The following is a 19,002-nucleotide window of genomic DNA, read 5'->3' as shown; positions in this document are numbered from 1 at the left end:
CAACTCCCAGAGTCCACTGCAGCGGCCAAGGACTACTGTTCCCAGCGAGCCCCGCGCGGCGGCACCGCGAAGGGAGGAGCGGCAACATGGCGTCTGCGGGAGCTGGTGACCCTCTGGATTCTAAGCGTGGAGAGGCCCCGTTCGCTCAGCGTATCGACCCGACTCGGGAGAAGCTGACACCCGAGCAACTGCATTCCATGCGGCAGGCGCAGCTTGCCCAGTGGCAGAAGGTCCTACCACGGCGGCGAACCCGGAACATCATGACCGGCCTAGGCATCGGGGCCCTGGTGTTAGCTATTTGTATCCGTCCGTGTTGTGGACTCAAGGGGACCGCATATAGGGGCAGGGGAACAGAGTGTGCAAGAGGGCTGAACCCCCTTTTAATTTGGGGGTAAAATGGGGTTAGTACTTTCTTTTGTTATTCCTAAGGTACTCTTTTAATTTGACGTATTAATAGTAACGGAATTGGGGTTCCGGGTTTAGAAACAGCAGCGGCGGGCAGCCGGAATCACTGATTTGGGAGAGTAGCAAGAGTGGTAGAGCAAATCTAGGAAACGGGAATGTGCATATTCCGTGTGGTTTCCTGAACCTACCTCCCCAGATGGTTACACCTTCTACTCGATTTCCCAGGAGCGTTTCCTAGATGAGCTAGAAGACGAGGCCAAAGCTGCCCGAGCCCGAGCTCTGGCAAGGGCGTCAGGATCCTAATCTGGATGGGTATTGATCATGTCCAACCTGCTGGAGCCCCTTCACATGGTGGATGATGCCCCATGACCCTGTGGAAATTGAATCCTGCTCACAACATTGTTGGCCTTCTTACTGACCTTGGACCATGACTGAGCCCAAGAAACCAGGGACTTACGCATTTGGCCACTGTCAAAAGAACAGAACTTTGCCCACCGCACACTTGCTGTGTACAATGACTGAGCCCTTTCTTGTAGTTTGTTTCCTTGTTTGAGAGGTGTGCATGCGACCGTGGCTTTTCCCAAAGTTTCTGACTTTGTGGTTTACCCCCTTCATCTTCTAGGGATGCAGCTGTTATGAGGTTAGGCATGGCAGCTCTGCAGTGTTTGAGCCTACAGTGGGATACATAGGGTCAAACTGAGAATAATAAACTGAGTCATTCTCCTGGAGTCAAGTGAGTATGGAGGCTGAGAGGCAGCATATGGCACTTCATGCTGCAAAGCTTCACAAGCAGTAGCTGCAGTGGTGGCATTGCCCCAGGGAGCTGTAAATGTTTAACTAGAATTACTTTTTCCATGAGATCTTTCCACCTGATTTAAGGGAGAGATCACTGGGCAGTTTGAGACTGAACCCACGTCTTAGGGGAAGGAAGGTCACTCTTCTGTCCTCTACCCACAAGAACATACTGTAACTCTACTGCTTTTCCCATCCCCAGAGAGAGGGAGAGAGAGAAGTGGATGAAGGGTGAAAGACAAGCAGTCTTCATTTTTTTAACTTTCCCTGGTACCTGCCTGTACAGGTCTAGGGTGGGGTCTGGAGGGGATCCTAACTTAGTCAAGTGGATCACTGACCTTGCAGTTTCCTCATTAACTGATGGCAGGAAGCCAGAGGGCTGGGCAGCTTCCACCCCTGCCTCCTATTGTGAAAAGAAAGTCCCTTTTAAATCCTTCCCTGCCTCATCCCACAAGGCTTTGCTCCCCCAATTCCTAAGGCATGGCATATGGATTCACGGCGTCCTTGTTTCCAGCATTTTTATTGGTTGCTGCTAATGTGGTGTGAGCATATCCCCTACACTCTCCCAGCTGGGAGTGGGCCCCTCTAGAAGCATCCAGGCTTGGGTGGGATTGCTTAGTGGTTGACTCTTGGCAGGGGAGGGGCTAGAGATGAAGATGGTAGGCAGCAGAACTAGCACCTCCACACAGCAAACAGTTCACATAATGTTTGGCTTTTCACTATAATGGAGCTGCACTCTCCATGTCCCCCTGGCCTTCTACCCCTTCAGTGTTGGGATCTTCCTTGCTCAGTTGTGTTGGTCAGAAAAGCATCAGATTCTGAGAACACAAGCTCCATGGTGGGCCCTGGTGTGGGGGAGATACATGGCTTCTGTTCTGAATTCACTGGAGGGAAAAGAAAAAGTGATGAAGAAACCTCCAAGGTGGGAGGAAGGCGAAGCTGCAGCCAGGTACTATTCCCTGGGCTCTCCCTCCCTTGGTCCCGCCCTCACCATCCTGCCAACATCCCCGGCGAATGTCACCCCCTTGCTTGCCCGCTGCTCCTGGGAGCCGGTGCTGCTGCCACTCAGGGAGTTCCTTCGCATGATGCCTGGGAGCAGGATGGGGGAGGGAGAGCACTAAGTGAGGAAAGGGGAGGTGGGGAGAGGGAGTCTATTCCCCTGGGGCAGACCCCCAGGGCCTGGAGAAAAACAGTCGACAGGAAGGGGTCTCAGGGAAAAGATGGAAGCTGGGTGACTGCAGTCTCACCAGGGCCTGGGGGCTCAGAGCGCTGTAGGCTGTTGCGGCGGGAGGTGGGGAAGCTGCCCTTGGAGAGGCGGCGCTGGCGGCTGGACAGCATAGCAGCTGGGGCCACAATACCCGGTGGGGGCTGCTTCCCCAGCCGGCTGTACAAATCTTCAATTTCTTTTTTCTGTAGTGTCTGTAGTGTTTCCACCTCTGACAAGTGCCTGAGGATGCACAGAGGGCATGAAAGGGCTAGCCACACACCTTGCTCTCCCAGGTTCACCTCTTGCTCCTCCATCCTCCCCAGACTCACTTCTGCCGAAGACTCTGCAGCTCAGCCCAGAACTCCTCATCTTCCCCACTGCTTTCTGACTCCTCGCTGCTCAAACACAGGCTGCTGTAGGAGTAGTTCATCCACACTGGGCTGGGATGGCTCAGGGGTGGGGGGCTGCCCCCAACTTGGGGTTCCTTCCCATCATCTCCTTCCTCCTCAACTCCAGCCCCCAGACCCTCAGCTGCACGGTCGCTCTCAGCCAGAGCTTCCCTGGTCTCTGGCCCGCCTCCAGCACTGTCCTCTGTATCTGAGCTCTCTGAAGTGAGCTGAGGGGTTGAAGGTTTCGGAGAACCAGAGAGGGTGGGGGATGTTTGCTGCAAGGGAAGAGGCTCAGCCGGTTCCTTGGATGAAGTCACTTGGAAACGCCCAACAAGCTGCGGCTTTCCCTCTGTAGGGCAACGAGGAAGAAGGCATGAGGAAAGGAGAGCAGTGACAGGACAGACAGTGAGTAGGGATAATGGCAGGGGAAGGTCAGTGGTCAGAGGCCTCACCTTCAGAGATGGGCGCCAGCCTGGCTTCCCCTGGGAGGGGCCGAGCAGGAGGTGGCAAGGCCTAGAAAGTGTGGAGCCATGAGAAGGGAAGAGTGCAGAGTGGAGTCTCCCTAATCATCCCTCTTGGTTTTCTACTCACCTCACTCTCCACCTCAGCTGTGTGGGGTGAAGCACTCTCCTGGCCACCAAGAGCAGGGGGAGGGGGAAGGGGCAGGCTAGGGAGGGGACTAGGAGGGGCTGGAGGAGACTGGGAAAGGAGCCCAGGTGAGGGGGACAGCAGGGACTGGGCCACAGTCATCACAGCCAGTGAGAAGGCACTAGCCAGAGAAAGGAGAGGGGCTGTTGTGGTGGAGGGGAGGGGAGAAGTGGAGGGGCATGGAGGAAAGAAAGGGGGACTAAGAGTGACCTGAGAACAAGTGGGAGAGAATGTAGGTGGAGAAGTCGTGGGGAGAGAACTCTGGGGAAACTGAGAGAGTGGGACTGGAAACTCGGGTGCGCTGGAGGAGAATGGAAGTGGAGAGCTGGTGGGGTGTGGAGAGGGATTTGAGGAGACCTGGGAAGAAATGGGGGAGAATGGGGAGGGGCTGGGATGACATGGGGGAGAAGTGATGGGGAAGATGGGAACTGGGGAAATGGCAGTTCCAGGGGAAAATGGGTTTCCAGGAGACAAAGGAGTTCCAGGAGAAGATGAGGAGGTGGAGAAGGCTGCCCAGCTCCTGTGCTCCAGGGAGGTGCTGCTCTGGAGCTCTGCTGGGAAGGAGGGTATGTTGAGACCACAGTCCCACATGCCGTATGCCCTTCCCAGGAGCAACCCCAAGGGTTGGGATGAGTAAGGACACAACTCAGTACATACCATTGGATGGGTCTGGGAGGGGGACAGGCAGGGCAGGTAATGGTGCTGGCTCCTCCTGAGGCAGGAAAAGGAGTCCACAGTCACAGTGGGGAAGAGCAGTCTGACATGGAAGGCATCAGACCAGGGTTCCTAAGCTAGGACCCATGAACCTCTAGGAGTCTGTACGTGAGTTTCAAGGGATTCAGAAGCATATGTGCTGAAATGTATAGAGGTAAAAGGGCATGATGTCTGCAACTTACTCTTTAGTGGTTCCGAAAAATATAATATGTATGCACACATACAGAGGGGAGAGAAAGAGACGATGATGCTAAGGTGGCAAAACACTAACAATTGGCAAATCTGGGCAAAGGGTATCCAGGGGTTCTTTATATAATTCTTGCAACTTGTCTCCACAAGTCTGAAATTATTTCAAAATAATGAGTTAAAAGTATGTATTGAACAAGTTTTCGAGAACAAGAGTTCACGGCTTTCATCATATTCTCAAATGGGGTAAGAGCCACTGTTTTAGGCCAGGCGCCGTGGCTCACGCCTGTAATCCCAGCACTTTGGGAGGCTGAGGAGGGTGGATCACGAGGTCAGGAGATCGAGTCCATCCTGGCTAACACGGTGAAACCCCGTCTCTACTAAAAATACAAAAATAATTACCCGGGTGTGGTGGTGGGCGCCTGTAGTCCCAGCTATTCGGGAGGCTGAGACAGGAAATGGCGTGAACCCGGGAGGCGGAGCTTGCAGTGAGCCGAGATCGTGCGACTGCACTCCAGCCTGGGCCACAGAGCAAGACTCTACCTCAAAAAAAAAAAAAAAAAAAAAAAAAAAAAGAGCCACTGTTTTAGGGTCCCAGAGATGAAGAGGAGTTAAATCCAAGGGGACCGCTGAGGGCAGAGAGTAATGAACCCTGGAGCAGAGCGTCCATTTCCCCTGGAAGTGTCCAGAGGGGTCTGACCTGGGGGCTTAGGGTATCTTCAGCAGCCTCCACGGGGCCAGTGTCTCTCTTCAACAGGGTCTCCACTCGCTGGATAATCTCCCGAATCCGTCTGAGAAATCCGTCTCGCTCCGAGGGCAGAATGAACTCGTTATACACCTGGCAAGGGTCAATAGGATGGGGAGGGAGAGCTTGCTATCTCACTCATCCCTCTCCCCCTGCTTCTGATCTGAAAACATCAGGCCGGGCGCGGTGGCTCACGCCTGTAATCTTAGCATTTTGGGAGGCTGAGGCGGGCGGATCACCTGAGGTCAGGAGTTCAAGACCAGTCGGGCCAACATGGTGATACCCCGTCTCTACTAAAATACAAAAAGTAGCCGGGCATGATGGCGGGCACCTGTAATCCCAGCTACTCGGGAGGCTGAGATGGGAGAATCACTTGAACCTGGGAAACGGTGGAGCCAAGATCACACCACTGCACTCCAGCCTGGACGACTGAGCAAGACTCTGTCTCAAAAAAATAAAAATAAAAAATTCACCCTTCACACTACTGCTTCTGCCAACCACCAACCTAAAACAAGTAAATACCTACTGTGTTCCAGGCACTGTGTGGTGTAAGGAGAAATACAGCCTAGAAGGAAAGGTGCTAACATTCATAGGATGTGTATATATACCAGCTGCTTTGCATATATTATCACATTTAACACCACCAGTAACTTTCTGGGGCCCATATTAATATTGCTGTGGTAGAATTAAGATAACCAATGCTCAAAGAGGTTAAGTTCCGTCTGCCTAAGGTCACAGGATTTAAACCCACATCTACCCAAAGCCAGAGCCTGAGTTATCTTCACTGCTGCCTCGCATGCTTTTGGACACAATTTCTGCCCCATAGGGTTTATAAAGTATAACACACAGACCCACATACACCCATCCCACACAGTTAAGTCAGAGTAAGGCAATAAATGGCAAATGTCACATTCAAATCCATGAATACTTATTGAGCACCTACTATGTGCTGGCATTGTGCTGGGTACTGTGGGAATACAGGGAAGCATGAAACAAGGTCCTAGGCTTAATGAAGCCCAAAACTTAGTGGAAGAGACACATAAATACATAATTAAACCTACTGCAAGGCAGCCCGTAATAGGTAAGGCACTTACAAGTGAGATATAGATAGAAATGCTGTTCCAGGGTTGGGGGGATGGGGGTGTGGAAAGGCAGAGTTGTTTAATGGGTACAGAGTTTCAGATTTGCAAGGTAAGAAAACCCCTGGAGATCTGTTTCACAGCAATGTGAATATACTTAATATTGCTGAACTGTACACCTAAAAATGGTTACGGTGGTAAATTTTATTTTTATGTTTTTTTAATCACAATTTTTAAAAATGCTATTCCAAAGACAGAATACCACCCTGGGGATAGGGGGAAGCTGGGGCAGTTTCACAGAGTAAGTCTTTGGAGATGAACATTGACAGATGAGAAAAGCAACCTCTGTTGAGGACCTACCATGTGTGGACACTTCTGCATTACACTGTGTCATATCAGAACATCTTTGCAAAACAAATACTATCATCTGCATTTCACTTATATGTAACTGAAGTTTACAGAGTTAAGAAATTTGCCCAAGTTCATTGGATTAGTAATAACAGAGCTGAAGTTTGAACTTAGGTATTACATGAAAGCGACCCCTTCCTCTATTCCAGGCTGTTCATCAGGAAGAGAACAGCAGTCTAGGCAGAGAGAACAGTGTAGTAGCTTTGAAGCATGAAAGGCATGGTACATTATTATTATTATTATTATTATTATTATTATTATTTTGAGACTGAGCCTTGCTCTATCAGCCAGGCTGGAGTGCAGTGGCACAATCTCAGCTCACTGCAACCTCACCTCCTGGGTTCAAGAGATTCTCCTGCATCAGCCTCTCGAGTAGCTGGGACTGCCTCACACCACGCCCAGCTAATTTTTATATTTTTAGTAGAGACAGGGCTTCATGTTGGCCAGGCTGGTCTCGAACTCCTGACCTCAAGTGATCCACCTGCCTCAGCCTCCCAAAAGTTCTGGGATTGCAAGCGTGAGCCACCATGCCTGGCCTATTCAATCTTTCTTTCTTTTTTTTTTTTTTGAGGCAGAGTTTCGCTCTTGTTGCCCAGGCTGGAGTGCAATGGTATGACCTTGGCTCACCGCAACCTCCACCTCCCGGGATCAAGTGATTCTCCTGCCTCAGCCTCCCGAGTAGCTGGGATTACAGGCATGCACCACCACGCCCGGCTAATTTTGTATTTTTTAGTAGAGACGGGGTTTCTCCATGTTGGTCAGGCTGGTCTTGAACTCCCGACCTCAGGTGATCCGCCCGCCTCGGCCTCCCAAAGTGCTGGGATTACAGGGGTAAGCCACCACGCCCGGCACAGCCTATTCTTAAAATAGTGAGGACTCAAGTGTAGCTGAATGTGCTGTGAATTTTAAAGGCTTTGGAATTTGGACCTTACTCTACAACCACAAGTAGCCACTAAATAATTTCGGGTGAAAATCAACAGATCAGATTCAAGTCGCAGGAGAATTCTGCTGCAGAGGAGTGGAGGGTGGACTGGGTAAGGACAGAAAAGAGGACAAAGGACTCTGGGTGCATGGGGTGGGGTCACTTTGGCTGTGCAGGATCAGAGGGGGTTTGAAAGCCCAATACAGAAGGCTCTAAGAGTGAGAGACCCTTAAGCAGGTGGAGGCAGAGGCAGGAAGGCACCCAGCCTCTTCAGAGGCCCATTTTGAAATCAGTATGGCTGGAGGGAAGACTCTGAAAGGGTCAAGTGGTTTGATGGAAGGTGATGAGCCTTGTGTGCCAGGTGATATTGTGTCTTTGTCCTGGACACAAGGTGAATGACATGATGGAGGAGATGCTTTAGAGAGGGCTCCTGATGCCTGGTGTTTCTCCCATTCCTTTCCCTCCTTCACCCCATGGGCTGGCATCCACCGCCCCCACTCCACTGAAACTGGTCTCCCACAAAGATCTCCTAATAAAAGCCAGTGTGGTCTTGCCTGAGAATTCACCCTATGCCACCTCCTTGAAACTCTCTCCTCACTCAGTTTTGACTAACATCCTCCTACCTCTCTGGCTTCATCTCTGTGTCCTTCGATGACCTACCCTCCCACTTCCCACTCCAGAACTGGTGGTATGCGCTGAGACACACTCTGCAACCCTCTGTCTCTGGCTTTGCTGGCTCATCTCCCTTCACTCTCAACTCTGTACTGACTACTCCTCCATCCACATCTCTCCAGCCCTGCTTGACCCATATCCCATGGCTATGGAGGGTCTTGTCTTGGCTGTCTCTTCTTCACTCAAGCTCATCATGACCTCTTTAAAAAAACCTTTCATTTCTAGTTTCCTCTCTCCTTTGGTGGCCTACTCTCCTCTCCTTTGGTGGCCTACAAGTTGTCCTTGACATCCCTTCTCCCTAACTCCCTATCATATCAACTCAGCAAATATTTATTGAGCATCTACTACGTACTATGTTCTGTACTACGTCAATAGGTTACTGGATTACAGAGTAACTTATTTTCCCGAAACAACCCTCAGATTCACCCTTTCTCCTCTTCCCTCCCATAAGCCACTCTCTCCTTTGTCCACAGATGGCTTCCTGGGTCTACCTCCCAGGTATTTTCCCTTACCCTAACCCCCTTCCACATCCCATGGCAAATGGTTTTCATAAAGCCTACTGTCACGTTACACTCTGCCTTTTTTTTTTTTTTTTTGAGACAAAGTTCACTCTGTCTTCCAGGCTGGAGTGCAGTTGCATGATCATAGCTCACTGCAGCCTTGACCTCCCAGGCTCAAGTGATCCTCCCAAGTAGTTGGGATGACAGGCATGTGCCGCCACACACGGCTAATTTTTTAAATTTTTTGTAGAGATAGGGTCTCATTATATTTCCCAGGGTGGTCTTGAACCCCTGGGCTCAAGCGATCCTCCTACTTCATCCACCTAAAGTGCTGGGATTACAGGTGTGAGCCACTGGACCCAGCCCGCTCTGCCTAACTCTTTATTTATTTATTTATTTATTTATTTATTTATTTATTTATTTATTTTTAGACAGAATCTCACTCTTGTCGCCCAGGCTGGAGTGCAATGGTGTGATCTCTGCTCACTGCAACCTCTGCCTCCTGGATTCAAGCAATTCTCCTGCCTCAGCCTCCCGAGTAACTGGGACTACAGGCATGCGCCACCACACCCGGCTAATTTTTGTATTTTTTAGTAGAGACGGGGTTTCACCATGTTGGCCAAGCTGGTCTTGAACTCCTGACCTCGGGTGATCTGCCTGCCTCGGCCTCCCAAAGTGCTGGGATTACAGGCGTGAGCCACCATGCCTGGCCTCTGCCTAACTCTTAACATTGTCTATTCTACAATCTGGGCCCACTCTACCTACCCGGCTTCACTCCCCACAACTCTCCTATAGGAATCTTTACTTCCAGTGATAGTGGTTTCCTCATGAAGCCCTCCCAGACCCATATTCCAAGTCACTCTCTACTTGGAATGCCTTTGCTTATGCTGTCCTTGCATAGGGACACCCTCCATGGCCTTTCCACCCTTCACGGCCTTTCTCACCCATTTGCCAAGATCCTGGGTAAGCCCATTGCCCCTGCTGCCCAGCCCATCCTTCACCTACAGCCACAGTATTGCACGTCTACCAGGCACTTATACGTAGCACTTGTGTGTACCCGGTCAATGTGAGTCTCAAATTGCTCCAGCTGAGAAGCCAAACCTCACTGGATAAACAGAAATCTCCCCCAAAACAAGGGCTGAGACATCTTCAGCGTTACTGTGCTAAGTGTCAACCAGAGATTTAAAAACACTTGCTGTCGGATCAGTGGGTTTCAGTCCCAGCGGACATCAGGAAGGAGACTCTTGTTCCAGATCCAAACACTCTGTCCTCATCTCTCTCCTCCTCACCATGGCAGCTGCAATCTCTTCTGGGCTGTCCCCATCCAGATCAAATCGGAAGGTCACCATCTTGCTGTTATGGGTCTGTAGCTGGCACTCAACCACTCTGTCATTCTGGTCTGAGACCTTCAGATTCAAAGTCAGCAGAGGGGAGGAAGTCAAGCCCTCTTCATCATGCTGTGTCTCCACCCTACCCCAGCCAAGTGACAGCAGCCACAATAGACTTGGAGATAAGTAGACCCCACCCCTAAAGTCTGGTATTAGAAAACAGACTGGCCGCCTCTTGAGTACTAGTCACACACTGCTTCTCCCCTTTTCTGGGTGACCTCCCCCGCCTCCCCCTGACACTTCCCTTCTGGCTCTGTAGGTTACTCTGTATCTCCTGTACTCCATCCTTACACTAGTGACCCGCAGCCGGGATCGGGGTCTGCGCCGGAGATTCCTCCCTGGGGGTCTCCTCATTTGTCCCATCCCTTCTCCCACATCACTAAGGCCTGAAGCTGCATCTGAGGCATAGCTGGTAAAGAGAAGGAGACAGAATGACTGTCAGAGCAGACACTGGGACCCCAGTGTCCCAGGTGTCTCACCCTGCCACCCCAACTTGTACCAGAACATACCTGTCCCCAGGGGAAAAGTCACTTCCAGGGCCAGAACGTGGAATGGATAGGGCAAAAGCCTGAAACAGGATAAGGGTTCATGAGGTCAGGGGAAGATAACTGTTGAGATCTAGGGAGATGGTATCAAGGATGCTAGGAGGATATTAGGGAGATGGAATTAGGGAAGAGGAGGACAAGAATGGTGGATTTCCAGGGACATGGGGCTGGATCATAAGATTGGGTTTCACAAGGAGGGAGATAGGTCATAGGCTTGGAATGGCTGGGAGCCCCCCCATGCAACCCCCTCTCACCGAGGGCAGGCAGAGATGGGACTCAGCCAGGCTGGATGGCACCCCCCCACGGGGCTGAAGGGCAGGGTCTGAGGCATCCAGGAAGCCAGAGGAGCTGAGGTAGCCATCAGTCTCGCAATCCGCTGGTTGGGGAGGGAGGGGATCAAAAAAAGGGGAAATAAAAGGGAATAGTGGCAGAGGAGGGGGCCTGCCTAAGCAAGGAGGGGCCTGGAGCTGTGGGAGAGTTCCTTCCTGGAGGGAGCTTCATGGCTAGAGGTGGAAGGCAGGGTAAGTGACTGCTGTGGGGGTGAACTTCTGGGTAGGGGGCAGAGGCCAAGGTGTTCTGGGACCTACGTCTCAAGATCAGGGGTGACTTACAAGTGGTAGACGAGTAGCTGGCGTGGCGGAAAAGGAAGGGCTGGTGCTGGTCTGCCTCTGGCTCCTCAGGCTCAGGAGGGAAGACACTGGAGGGACTGGGAGCCATGGGCACAGTTGCTGGTGGAGGTCCTGGCTCTGGTGGGAGTGCCTCCAATTCCCTTGCTTTACGCAGCTTCTCACGCTTTCGCTGGATGGCAGCAACCCGTTCACGTACTGCACGGGCCACTGGCTGGTAATCGGCTTCACAGACCAAGCCCAGAGCCACCTGGAGTTGGGGTGGGGGATGAGGAACACAGCTTGGGACCCCCCATCAAAGATCCATCAGGACACCTTCTTGGGAACTCCAGGATATGGGAGGAAGGAAACCAACACTTACTGATTACCCCACTATGTCTGTTAACTGGCAGCTCCTTGCATTATCACCACTAGATCCTCCAAACAACCTTGTGGGATAAATCTTACCATTCCATTTTAGAGATTAATGAAGTGGCTGGTTCATAGTTATACAGTAAGTCAGTGGTTTCCAATGGGAAGAAGAGATGTTTGGCAATATCTAGAGACATTTTTAGTTGCCAAAACTGAAGGGTAGGTGCTACTGAATCTAGTGAGTAGAAGCCAGGGGTTCTTCTCAACATCCTACAATGCACAGAACAGTCCTTAAAACAAACATGTCAACAGTGCCAAGGCCAAGGATCCCTTGTCAGCAATGGATCAAGATTTGATCTCAGGTCAGGTTGGGCCATGCTATGGAGACCTGCTCTAAATTTCTAACACATTCTCAGATTCTTGACCTACCGTAGGTGGTCTCCACCCTTGCAACTGTCATGTCTCTATTAAGAATCCCATACTCGGCCAGACACGGTGGCTCACACCTGTAATCCCAGCAATTTGGGAGGCCAAGACGAGTGGGTCACTTGAGGTCAGGAGTTCGAGACCAGTCTGGCCAACATGGTGAAACCCCGTCTCTACTAAAAATACAAAAATTAGCTGGGCGTTGTGGCTCTTGCCTGTAATCCCAGCTACACAGGAGGCTGAGGCAGGAGAATTGCTTTAACCCAGGAGGCAAGGTTGCAATGAGCCGAGATAGTGCCACTGCACTCCAGCCTGGGTGACAGAGTGAGACTCCATTACTCCCAAAAAAAGAATCCCATACTCCCTTCAGGACTTCCTAAGCCAGCCCCCAAGCTTCTGCCCTTGCATCTTATGCCTCTCCTCTTCTACCAGCTTCCATTCATCACCTCCTCATTCCTTTTAGCCGCAAGCTTTGCTGAGTGAGTAAAGGAGGTGGGGAAGGGTAACCTGATTTAAAATCTGAACCACCACAGTTTCTTTTTTTAGACGCGTGTCGCCAGGTGGGTCAGTGGCGATTTGGTCATGCAAGTCCGCCTCCGGTTCAGCCTTCTCCTGCCTCAGCCCGTGGTCTCGATCTCCTGACCTCGTGATCCGCCCGCCTCGGCCTCCCAAAGTGCTGGGATTACAAGCGTGAGCAACCACGACCGGCCACCACCACAGTTTCAATCCAGCTCTTCCACTTACTTGGGGCCCTGGACAAGGTATTCAACCTCTCTGAATTTCCATTTCCTCATGAAAAAGTTGAGATAAAACTGCCCCCCTATGCAGGATGGGTAGCAAAGATCAAATGCATGTGAAAGCGCTTTAAGCCATGTACAGATGTGGGCTATTAATGAGCTCTTACTCTGTGCCAAGCACTGCCAGGGATAAAAGAATCAATAAAACACAGTCTCTGCCCTCATGGAGTTTATAGTCTAGTGGAGAAGAAAGATAGGAACTTATTCAGGTTTAAGACAGGACCGATAGTGGGGAGTGCTGTAACCGAGAACCTGCTGAAGTGGAAAGAAGCATTTAAGTTTGACTCCAAAGGGGACGGCTTCCCGAAATCGATGGTTCTGATCATATTGGAAGAAAAAGAAAAAGAAAAAGGGGGAAGGGGGAAAGAAGGAAAAGATAAATTGGCAAGAAGGGCATTCCAGGAAGAACAGATCGGCTGGAGGTAAAGCAGGGACGCTGGAGGACCTCCCTCTGTAAAGGAAAACTGGGTGTGCGTGCGGGTAAGTTAGAGCTGGAGAGGTAGGGAGACGCTGCAGGAGATTTTGAGAGGGGTGAGGTGCCCCGCCCCCATCGCTGCCACCCCTCCTGCGCCCCATCCCTGTTGCACTGTACCCTCGGGTCAATGACCTTTACACGTCCAGTGACAGCACAGTCTGTCCTCCGCTCACCATCTCCTGTGCCACCTCCTCGGCCGCGTCCCGGCCCAGCTGGAACAGGAACTCGATGGCCTGGTTGTCCCGTGGGCGCCCCCCGCGCCGCGCGTCCTCCATGCGCAGCCAGAGCTTGAGGCCCGGCTTCTCGCCGTCGTCCTCCTCCGCTAGTTCCACGTGCACACCGCGCTCCTCGCGGAAGAAGGCGTGGGCCAGGAGGTCCTGGATGGTGAACCTGAGGGTGACGGGTGGGTGAGCCGAGCCCGCCGCGGCCCGCGGCCCTACTCTACCCACGCTCTGCCCTTTCACCCCCACCTCTCGTTCTTATCCGTGCGGATGCAGCCTTCAATGATCTCCTTCACCTCGGGTATCTTCACCTTGTGGAAGCTGTTCGGCTTTCTGCCCTGGGGGAAGGGGTTGCATGACACCTCCGGTCCTCTGATCCCCAGCTCTTGGCTTGACACCCCCCCACCCCTTACTCCACTCCCGCCTTAGGCAGCTGCGCGTGCAGTTGCAAAAGCCTGACTGCTACTGGAAGATGTGATTTCAAATTCCAATCCCCGCCACCAAGTATTTACAGTGTGACCTTGAGCAAGTCTCCCGCTGTTTGTTCATCTGTAAATCGCAGGGTGGAACATTTGCCCCGCTCACCTCACAGGGCAGCTGGAAGGATTGGATGAGAGATGGGATGCGAAATCATTTGTGAACTCTTGGGAGCACCACACATATTATTATTCTAAATAGCGTGTACTGGTGGGGGCGCGTGTGCATTCAATATCCTTCTGTGTTCACCAAGGCGACTCTGTGTCTAGCCTGTTTTCGTGCAGGCAAAGGGCACTGACTGCGGGCTGGCCGGCGCAGGAAAATGGGAAGTGGCCCTGGAATTGCCTTTCCCGCCAGCCCCATCCCTCTCACCGAAGTGACCTTGCGGTAGATTTGCGCGGCATTCTGGCACTCGGAGTACGGGTACTCAGAGGTGGCCATCTCCAGCATGCACATGCCGAACGCGTACACGTCCACGGCCTCATCGTACTTTTCCTCGTACATCTCGGGGGCCATGAATTCCGGGGTCCCTGTAGGATCCACAGCAGGGATCAGGTTGCTGGGCACTCTGGCCTCGTCCTTCCCATTGGGCTAGGCAGCCCCAGGCAACCCTGCGAGTGCAAGTGACCCCGGCCCACAGTGGGGTTGAGGGGGGTGCCATAGGTCTCCTCAGCTTCCCTGTCGTCTGGTAGTTCCGTGGACCTTGAAGGCCCTTGCTGAGGGGAGGAAGTCCCCAGGTTCTCTTCTGAGGTGGGAGAGGAAGGAACGGCATGGACCCTCCTGGAGAGACGCACCGATGACACTCTTGGCAAAGGAGGCGCGCTTGAGCGTGGCCAGGCCCAGGTCCCCGATTTTGACAGAGCCAGTAGGGCCCGTGATAAAGACATTGTCGCACTTGAGATCCCGGTGCAGGATGGGAGGAACCCGGGAGTGTAGGAAATGAAGTCCCCTCAGGATTTGGCGGCTCCAGCGCTGAAGGACCCGCGGCTTCATCTCCCGGAACCGCCTCAGGTACCTGGGGGAGGGCGCACAGCCAGAGTCCTGGTGGGGGACACGTCCTCCGGGGAGGAGCCCCCCACTGGGAAGTTCCCCCCTGCCGCACCCTGCTGCCGCCTCCGCATCTTCTGCCAGCATTCTCCTAGCCTATGTCTGCTCGGCTCCAGGGAGAAACTGAGTCAGGGGATGTGGTGGATAGACGTGACGTTACCCAACGGGTTGGGAAGTAAATTGATAGATAGGGCCGCGGCCAAGGTGCTGTGGGAGCGCAGGAAGGGATGACTAACTGCCCCAAGCATGAGGGAGGGCTTCGGAGAGGAAATACTTTTGTGTTGCATCTTGAATGATGAGTAGGAGCTCAAAGGTGAAAGGGGGAAGGGATGGAGACTTCCCAGGCAGACAGGACACAGTGCTCAAAGGCAAGGAAAAAAAGTCAGTGACAAGGCAGGGTGGGAGGAGGTGCCAGGAATTTGGTGTGTCTGGAACTTAGGCTGAAAGTGAGGCTGTATCCTAAGGACTTTGTGAACAGGTGACCCTGTGTGGGCTTTATTCCAAGACCATGAGAAACTTTGAAGCGGTTTTAAGGAGGGGAGTGACAGTTCAGATTTCCAACTGGGAAAGATCCTCCAGGCTGCAGGAAGATAGGATCGCTTAGAGGGTCGCAGAGTTTGGGAAGGCCCTTTAGGAGGCTGCTGCGGGGCTCCAGATCAGCGAGATGGCATTGAGATGGTGGCATGGATGAAGCAGTGAAAGCCAGGTGGGGAGAGGTTAAGGAAAGATTTGGGGACAGACTGATGAGGGGGCAGAGTGGAGAAAGAGGAGTCTGGGGAGACACCCAAGTTTTTTACTGGAGTGCTGGGTGGACATTGCCACTCACCGAGGCAGGGACACAGGTTGGGTGAAGGGAGATGGTGCACCTGGTTTTACACCTGGATATTAGAGAGTTTGAGGAGCCTGGGAGTTCAGGAAGCAGTGGGCACACACCCCAGCCTCCCTCTCCCCACCCACTCATGCGCAGAGCTCACGTCTTGAGCGTGCCTGAGGTCATGAGTTCGGTGACCAGCACGATGCAAACCTGGCCCCTCAGGACCGACTTCCACGAATCGTAGAAGCGGACGATGTTGGGGTGCTGCAGCCCCTTGAGCATCTCCACCTCCTCTGAGAAGCGCTGCCGCTCAGCTCTAGACAGTTTCCGAGTCTGTGGGATGGGGGACGGGTGTCACGTCAGGCCCAGGACACCCACAGAAAGGAAGAGGGACACCTGGAGTGGGTTGGGGGAAGAGGTGAGGGTTGGAGCCCACAGATGGGGTGGGGTTAGTGGGATTACTCGCCCAATGGGCTGCAGACCCTGAACTCTCCAACGGTCCCACACGTAAGCTGATCCAAGGACACACCCAACCTGGGCCTGGGGCAGCCCCCTAGACCCCCTGCTGGACACAAGCACCTTTATGCAGCCCGGTCCCGGAGCCCTGAGCTCAATAGTGCCTTTGTGGCTGCCCAGGCCAGCCATGGGGCGGGAGGGGGCACCCGGGGGCTGGCAGTGAGCAGGCAGCAGGCGGGCAGCAGGATACTGCGGGCAGGGAATTGGGGCCGGCAAGGGGGTTGGCCCCAGAAACTGAGAACTGCTAGATCCAGACGGAAGGCGGGAGGGATACGGAGGGAGGTACTGAGAAGGAAAGAAAAGATCCAGGACTAGGCGCCAGGAGGCCACCCACCCCCATAGTTGTCCCGCCCCGGCTCCTCTCCCTCCCCTCACCCCCCAATTTGGCTGCCTCTCCTGGCCTGGCCCAGAGCCTGGGGCGTGGCACTGGCAGGCGCTAGGGGCGAGCCCTGTGCCAGGGCTGGAGAGGGACCCTTCCCCTAGGCTCTGTCCCCTGATCTGAATCCGAAGCTTCAGGCCCCAAGTTGACTGGGTTCTCCTAACCCATATGTAGCATGGGGACAATGGGAGGAAGGTCCCCCTAAAGCCCATGGGCTTAGTGCCTTTAGGTCTGGGAAGGGAGAGCACAGGTAGGCAGTGGGATGAGGAGCAGAACTGGACTCACTCGAGAGCTAGAGCTCCCTATGTCCCCCTCCTCACAGCTGTGGAGAAGTCCAGAAGTCTGACTGCTCCAGAAGGGATTAGGGGACCCCATTCTGCCACAACTGCCCTAAATCTTCTGGAGTTGGAGAGGACCCTTGCCCAGCTCCTGGCTTCCCGCATCCCAGCCTCCTGGTCTGCAAATAGGTGGGGGACAGGAGGAGTGAAGGGATCAAGAGGACCAGGGTCATAACTAAGGATCTCAGGACTTAGGGGAGAGGAAGGGGTTGTGGGTACCCACCAGCAGGAAACTGACCTGAACTGGCTCCCCTGCCCAACTTCCCATCCTATTTTCCGCCTCTCAGGGTTGAGCATGGAGACTTTAAAGTGAGAATGTTCATACCCATGGGGGAGTCACCAGACACCACCTGCCTCAGTCTCTCCTTCTGCAGCCCAGTCAGCCAGATCATTCAGGGCAAAGACAGCAGAGGTGTTTATAGACATTTGACTGGAAAAATACATCCTTCCCTTGATGCTGTCTACCCCACCCTCTGTCTCTCATCCTAAGACCTCCAGAGTCCCATCCCAAGGTGCCACCGAGGGGGCTCCCAGCCGCACCTGCAGCTCACACCAGGCCACCTCCACTGTGGTGTCGGTGTCTAGCCCTCGATACACGGTCTTGAAGGAGCCACGTCCAATCTCGATGTCAAACTTGAGGTATCGGCCATCGGGGGACGTTGCCACAGCCTGGGTCTCCATGTCCTCCTTTTCTTCCTGCTCCCGCCGCCGCTCTAGGGCCACAGCTTCAGGGACCCTCGGCGGCTCCCTGGACCCCGGGCCCACTGCAGAGTCCGGGAGCTCGGGACGCGCGGAGTCTTCTGCAGCCTTCCCAGGGGCTCCCTCGGTCCACGTGCCGTCGGGGGGTTCTTTGGAGCTAGGCGGTGGGCTCCTCGCGGGGCCAGGACCAGAGGAGTCCGGAGGATCGGGGGGTTCCGGAGCGGGTGAGGCTGGCAGGGACCAAGAGCTCAGCAGCCCCAAGTCGACTGAACTACGGCGGCTGAGACGAGAAGAGCGCGGCCGGGGCTCAGCCTTCCCGGAGAAGCGGCGCGCTCGGCGAGGAGGGGGCCCGAGGCGGGGCTGCCCCGCGGTGGCAAGAGGCGGCGGGGGCCGCAGGGCCAGGTCGGCCTCAGTCTGGGACATGGGGACGGTGGTCTCCGTGGCCGGGGGTGCCAACATGAGGAAGAGCAGGGCGCCGAAAGGTAGAAAATCAGACGGCCAGAGAGGAGGCGGCCTGACAGGCGGACCCGCTGGGTGCGCAGCGCTCCGGCTGAGCGGCTGGGGCCCCAGCCCCCAGCTCGGCCCGGCCCCGCCCCCGGCCCCGCCCCGCGGCCCGCCCTTGCCCCCCAGGGCCGCACCTCCGAGCTGCTCCCGCGGTGCGGATCCCCGCGAGCAGCCCCTCACCTTAGTCGCCGCCCCGCCCAGCCGCGTCCCCTTCTTTCCCGAGCCCCCGGCCGCAGTCTCACTCTGAGGCCAGAACTGAGTGGGAGACCGCGGTGCGTCCTCCCGCACTAAGAGTGCGCAAACCTGTTTGTGCGCAGGGGAGGGCAAGAGAGAACGACACCCGGACCCTAGTGGGGGATTACTTAAGGCTACCACCCTCCTGCACACCCCAGATAAGGCAGCACCACCCCCTCCTAACTGTCCAGAGTAGCCCCAGGCCGAACATAGAGAGGTCAGTGGAAAGGTCTGACGTTGTTGTCCCTCTGGTCTGCATAGGGAATGGGTGTGTACTCGCCAGGATAAGTCCCTCCCCCAAACCGAGAGCTCGGTCATCCATCCCCTCCAAGCCACCTTGGCCGCAGCCTAGCCCTGGCCAGAGTGGCTGTTTTTGCTATGTGGGCTCTCCTTCCTCCCCTTCTGTTTGCCAGTCTCCAATAAACCAAAGTCCACATCCGGCTTACCCCCCTCAGCTCCTCTTGGCCACAGTTACCCCACCCAGACCAGATAGGTGGA

At 54.1% G+C, this 19,002-nt stretch overlaps 2 protein-coding genes across 4 annotated transcripts; one reads left to right on the top strand and one right to left on the bottom strand.

The window, feature by feature from the left end:
- Positions 1–55: 55 nt before the first annotated feature.
- LOC116474888 (cytochrome c oxidase assembly factor 3 homolog, mitochondrial) lies at positions 56–1,133 on the top strand. The gene is made up of 2 exons (XM_032163721.2): positions 56–300; positions 602–1,133. Exons 1-2 carry the CDS (start codon positions 87–89, stop codon positions 706–708), a joined length of 321 nt encoding a protein of 106 aa, XP_032019612.1. The 5' UTR covers positions 56–86; the 3' UTR covers positions 709–1,133.
- Positions 1,134–1,657: 524 nt separating this feature from the next.
- On the bottom strand, positions 1,658–18,291 carry WNK4 (WNK lysine deficient protein kinase 4). Of its 3 annotated transcripts, XM_058445462.1 has the most exons (19): positions 17,608–18,291; positions 15,995–16,167; positions 14,768–14,988; positions 14,346–14,503; positions 13,746–13,834; positions 13,449–13,665; positions 11,212–11,476; positions 10,855–10,976; positions 10,565–10,623; positions 10,347–10,464; positions 9,957–10,073; positions 5,042–5,179; positions 4,099–4,153; positions 3,385–3,992; positions 3,246–3,306; positions 2,734–3,142; positions 2,445–2,644; positions 2,189–2,286; positions 1,658–2,081 (listed from the first exon to the last, which is right to left on the bottom strand). In XM_058445462.1, exons 1-19 carry the CDS (start codon positions 18,223–18,225, stop codon positions 2,079–2,081), a joined length of 3,729 nt encoding a protein of 1,242 aa, XP_058301445.1. In that variant the 5' UTR covers positions 18,226–18,291; the 3' UTR covers positions 1,658–2,078. The 3 variants fall into 3 exon arrangements, with proteins under 3 accessions (XP_058301445.1, XP_058301444.1, XP_032019611.1); XM_058445461.1 differs by having other exon boundaries at positions 2,055–2,286; XM_032163720.2 differs by lacking the exons at positions 13,746–13,834; positions 15,995–16,167; positions 17,608–18,291 and having other exon boundaries at positions 2,055–2,286; positions 14,768–14,860.
- Between the last annotated feature and the right edge of the window lie 711 nt (positions 18,292–19,002).

This window comes from Hylobates moloch, unplaced genomic scaffold (genome assembly GCF_009828535.3).
Source record: "Hylobates moloch isolate HMO894 unplaced genomic scaffold, HMol_V3 SCAFFOLD_10, whole genome shotgun sequence".
Classification (NCBI taxonomy): Eukaryota; Metazoa; Chordata; class Mammalia; order Primates; family Hylobatidae; genus Hylobates; species Hylobates moloch.
This window is presented reverse-complemented; position numbering and strand designations above follow the sequence as displayed.

Bases quoted from the DNA above. Each gene is read 5' to 3' on its own strand.
- LOC116474888 (XM_032163721.2), top strand. From the start codon at position 87: ATGGCGTCTGCGGGAGCTGGTGACCCTCTGGATTCTAAGCGTGGAGAG. The intron at 301-601 runs GTATCCGTCCGT...CTACCTCCCCAG, and splicing joins GGCCCTGGTGTTAGCTATTT to ATGGTTACACCTTCTACTCG.
- WNK4 (XM_058445461.1), bottom strand. From the start codon at position 18,225: ATGTTGGCACCCCCGGCCACGGAGACCACCGTCCCCATGTCCCAGACT. The intron at 10,624-10,854 runs GTGAGAGGGGGT...ATCCTGTTTCAG, and splicing joins CCCATCTCTGCCTGCCCTCG to GCTTTTGCCCTATCCATTCC. The intron at 3,993-4,098 runs GTATGTACTGAG...CCTTCCCAGCAG, and splicing joins CCTCCCAGACCCATCCAATG to AGCTCCAGAGCAGCACCTCC.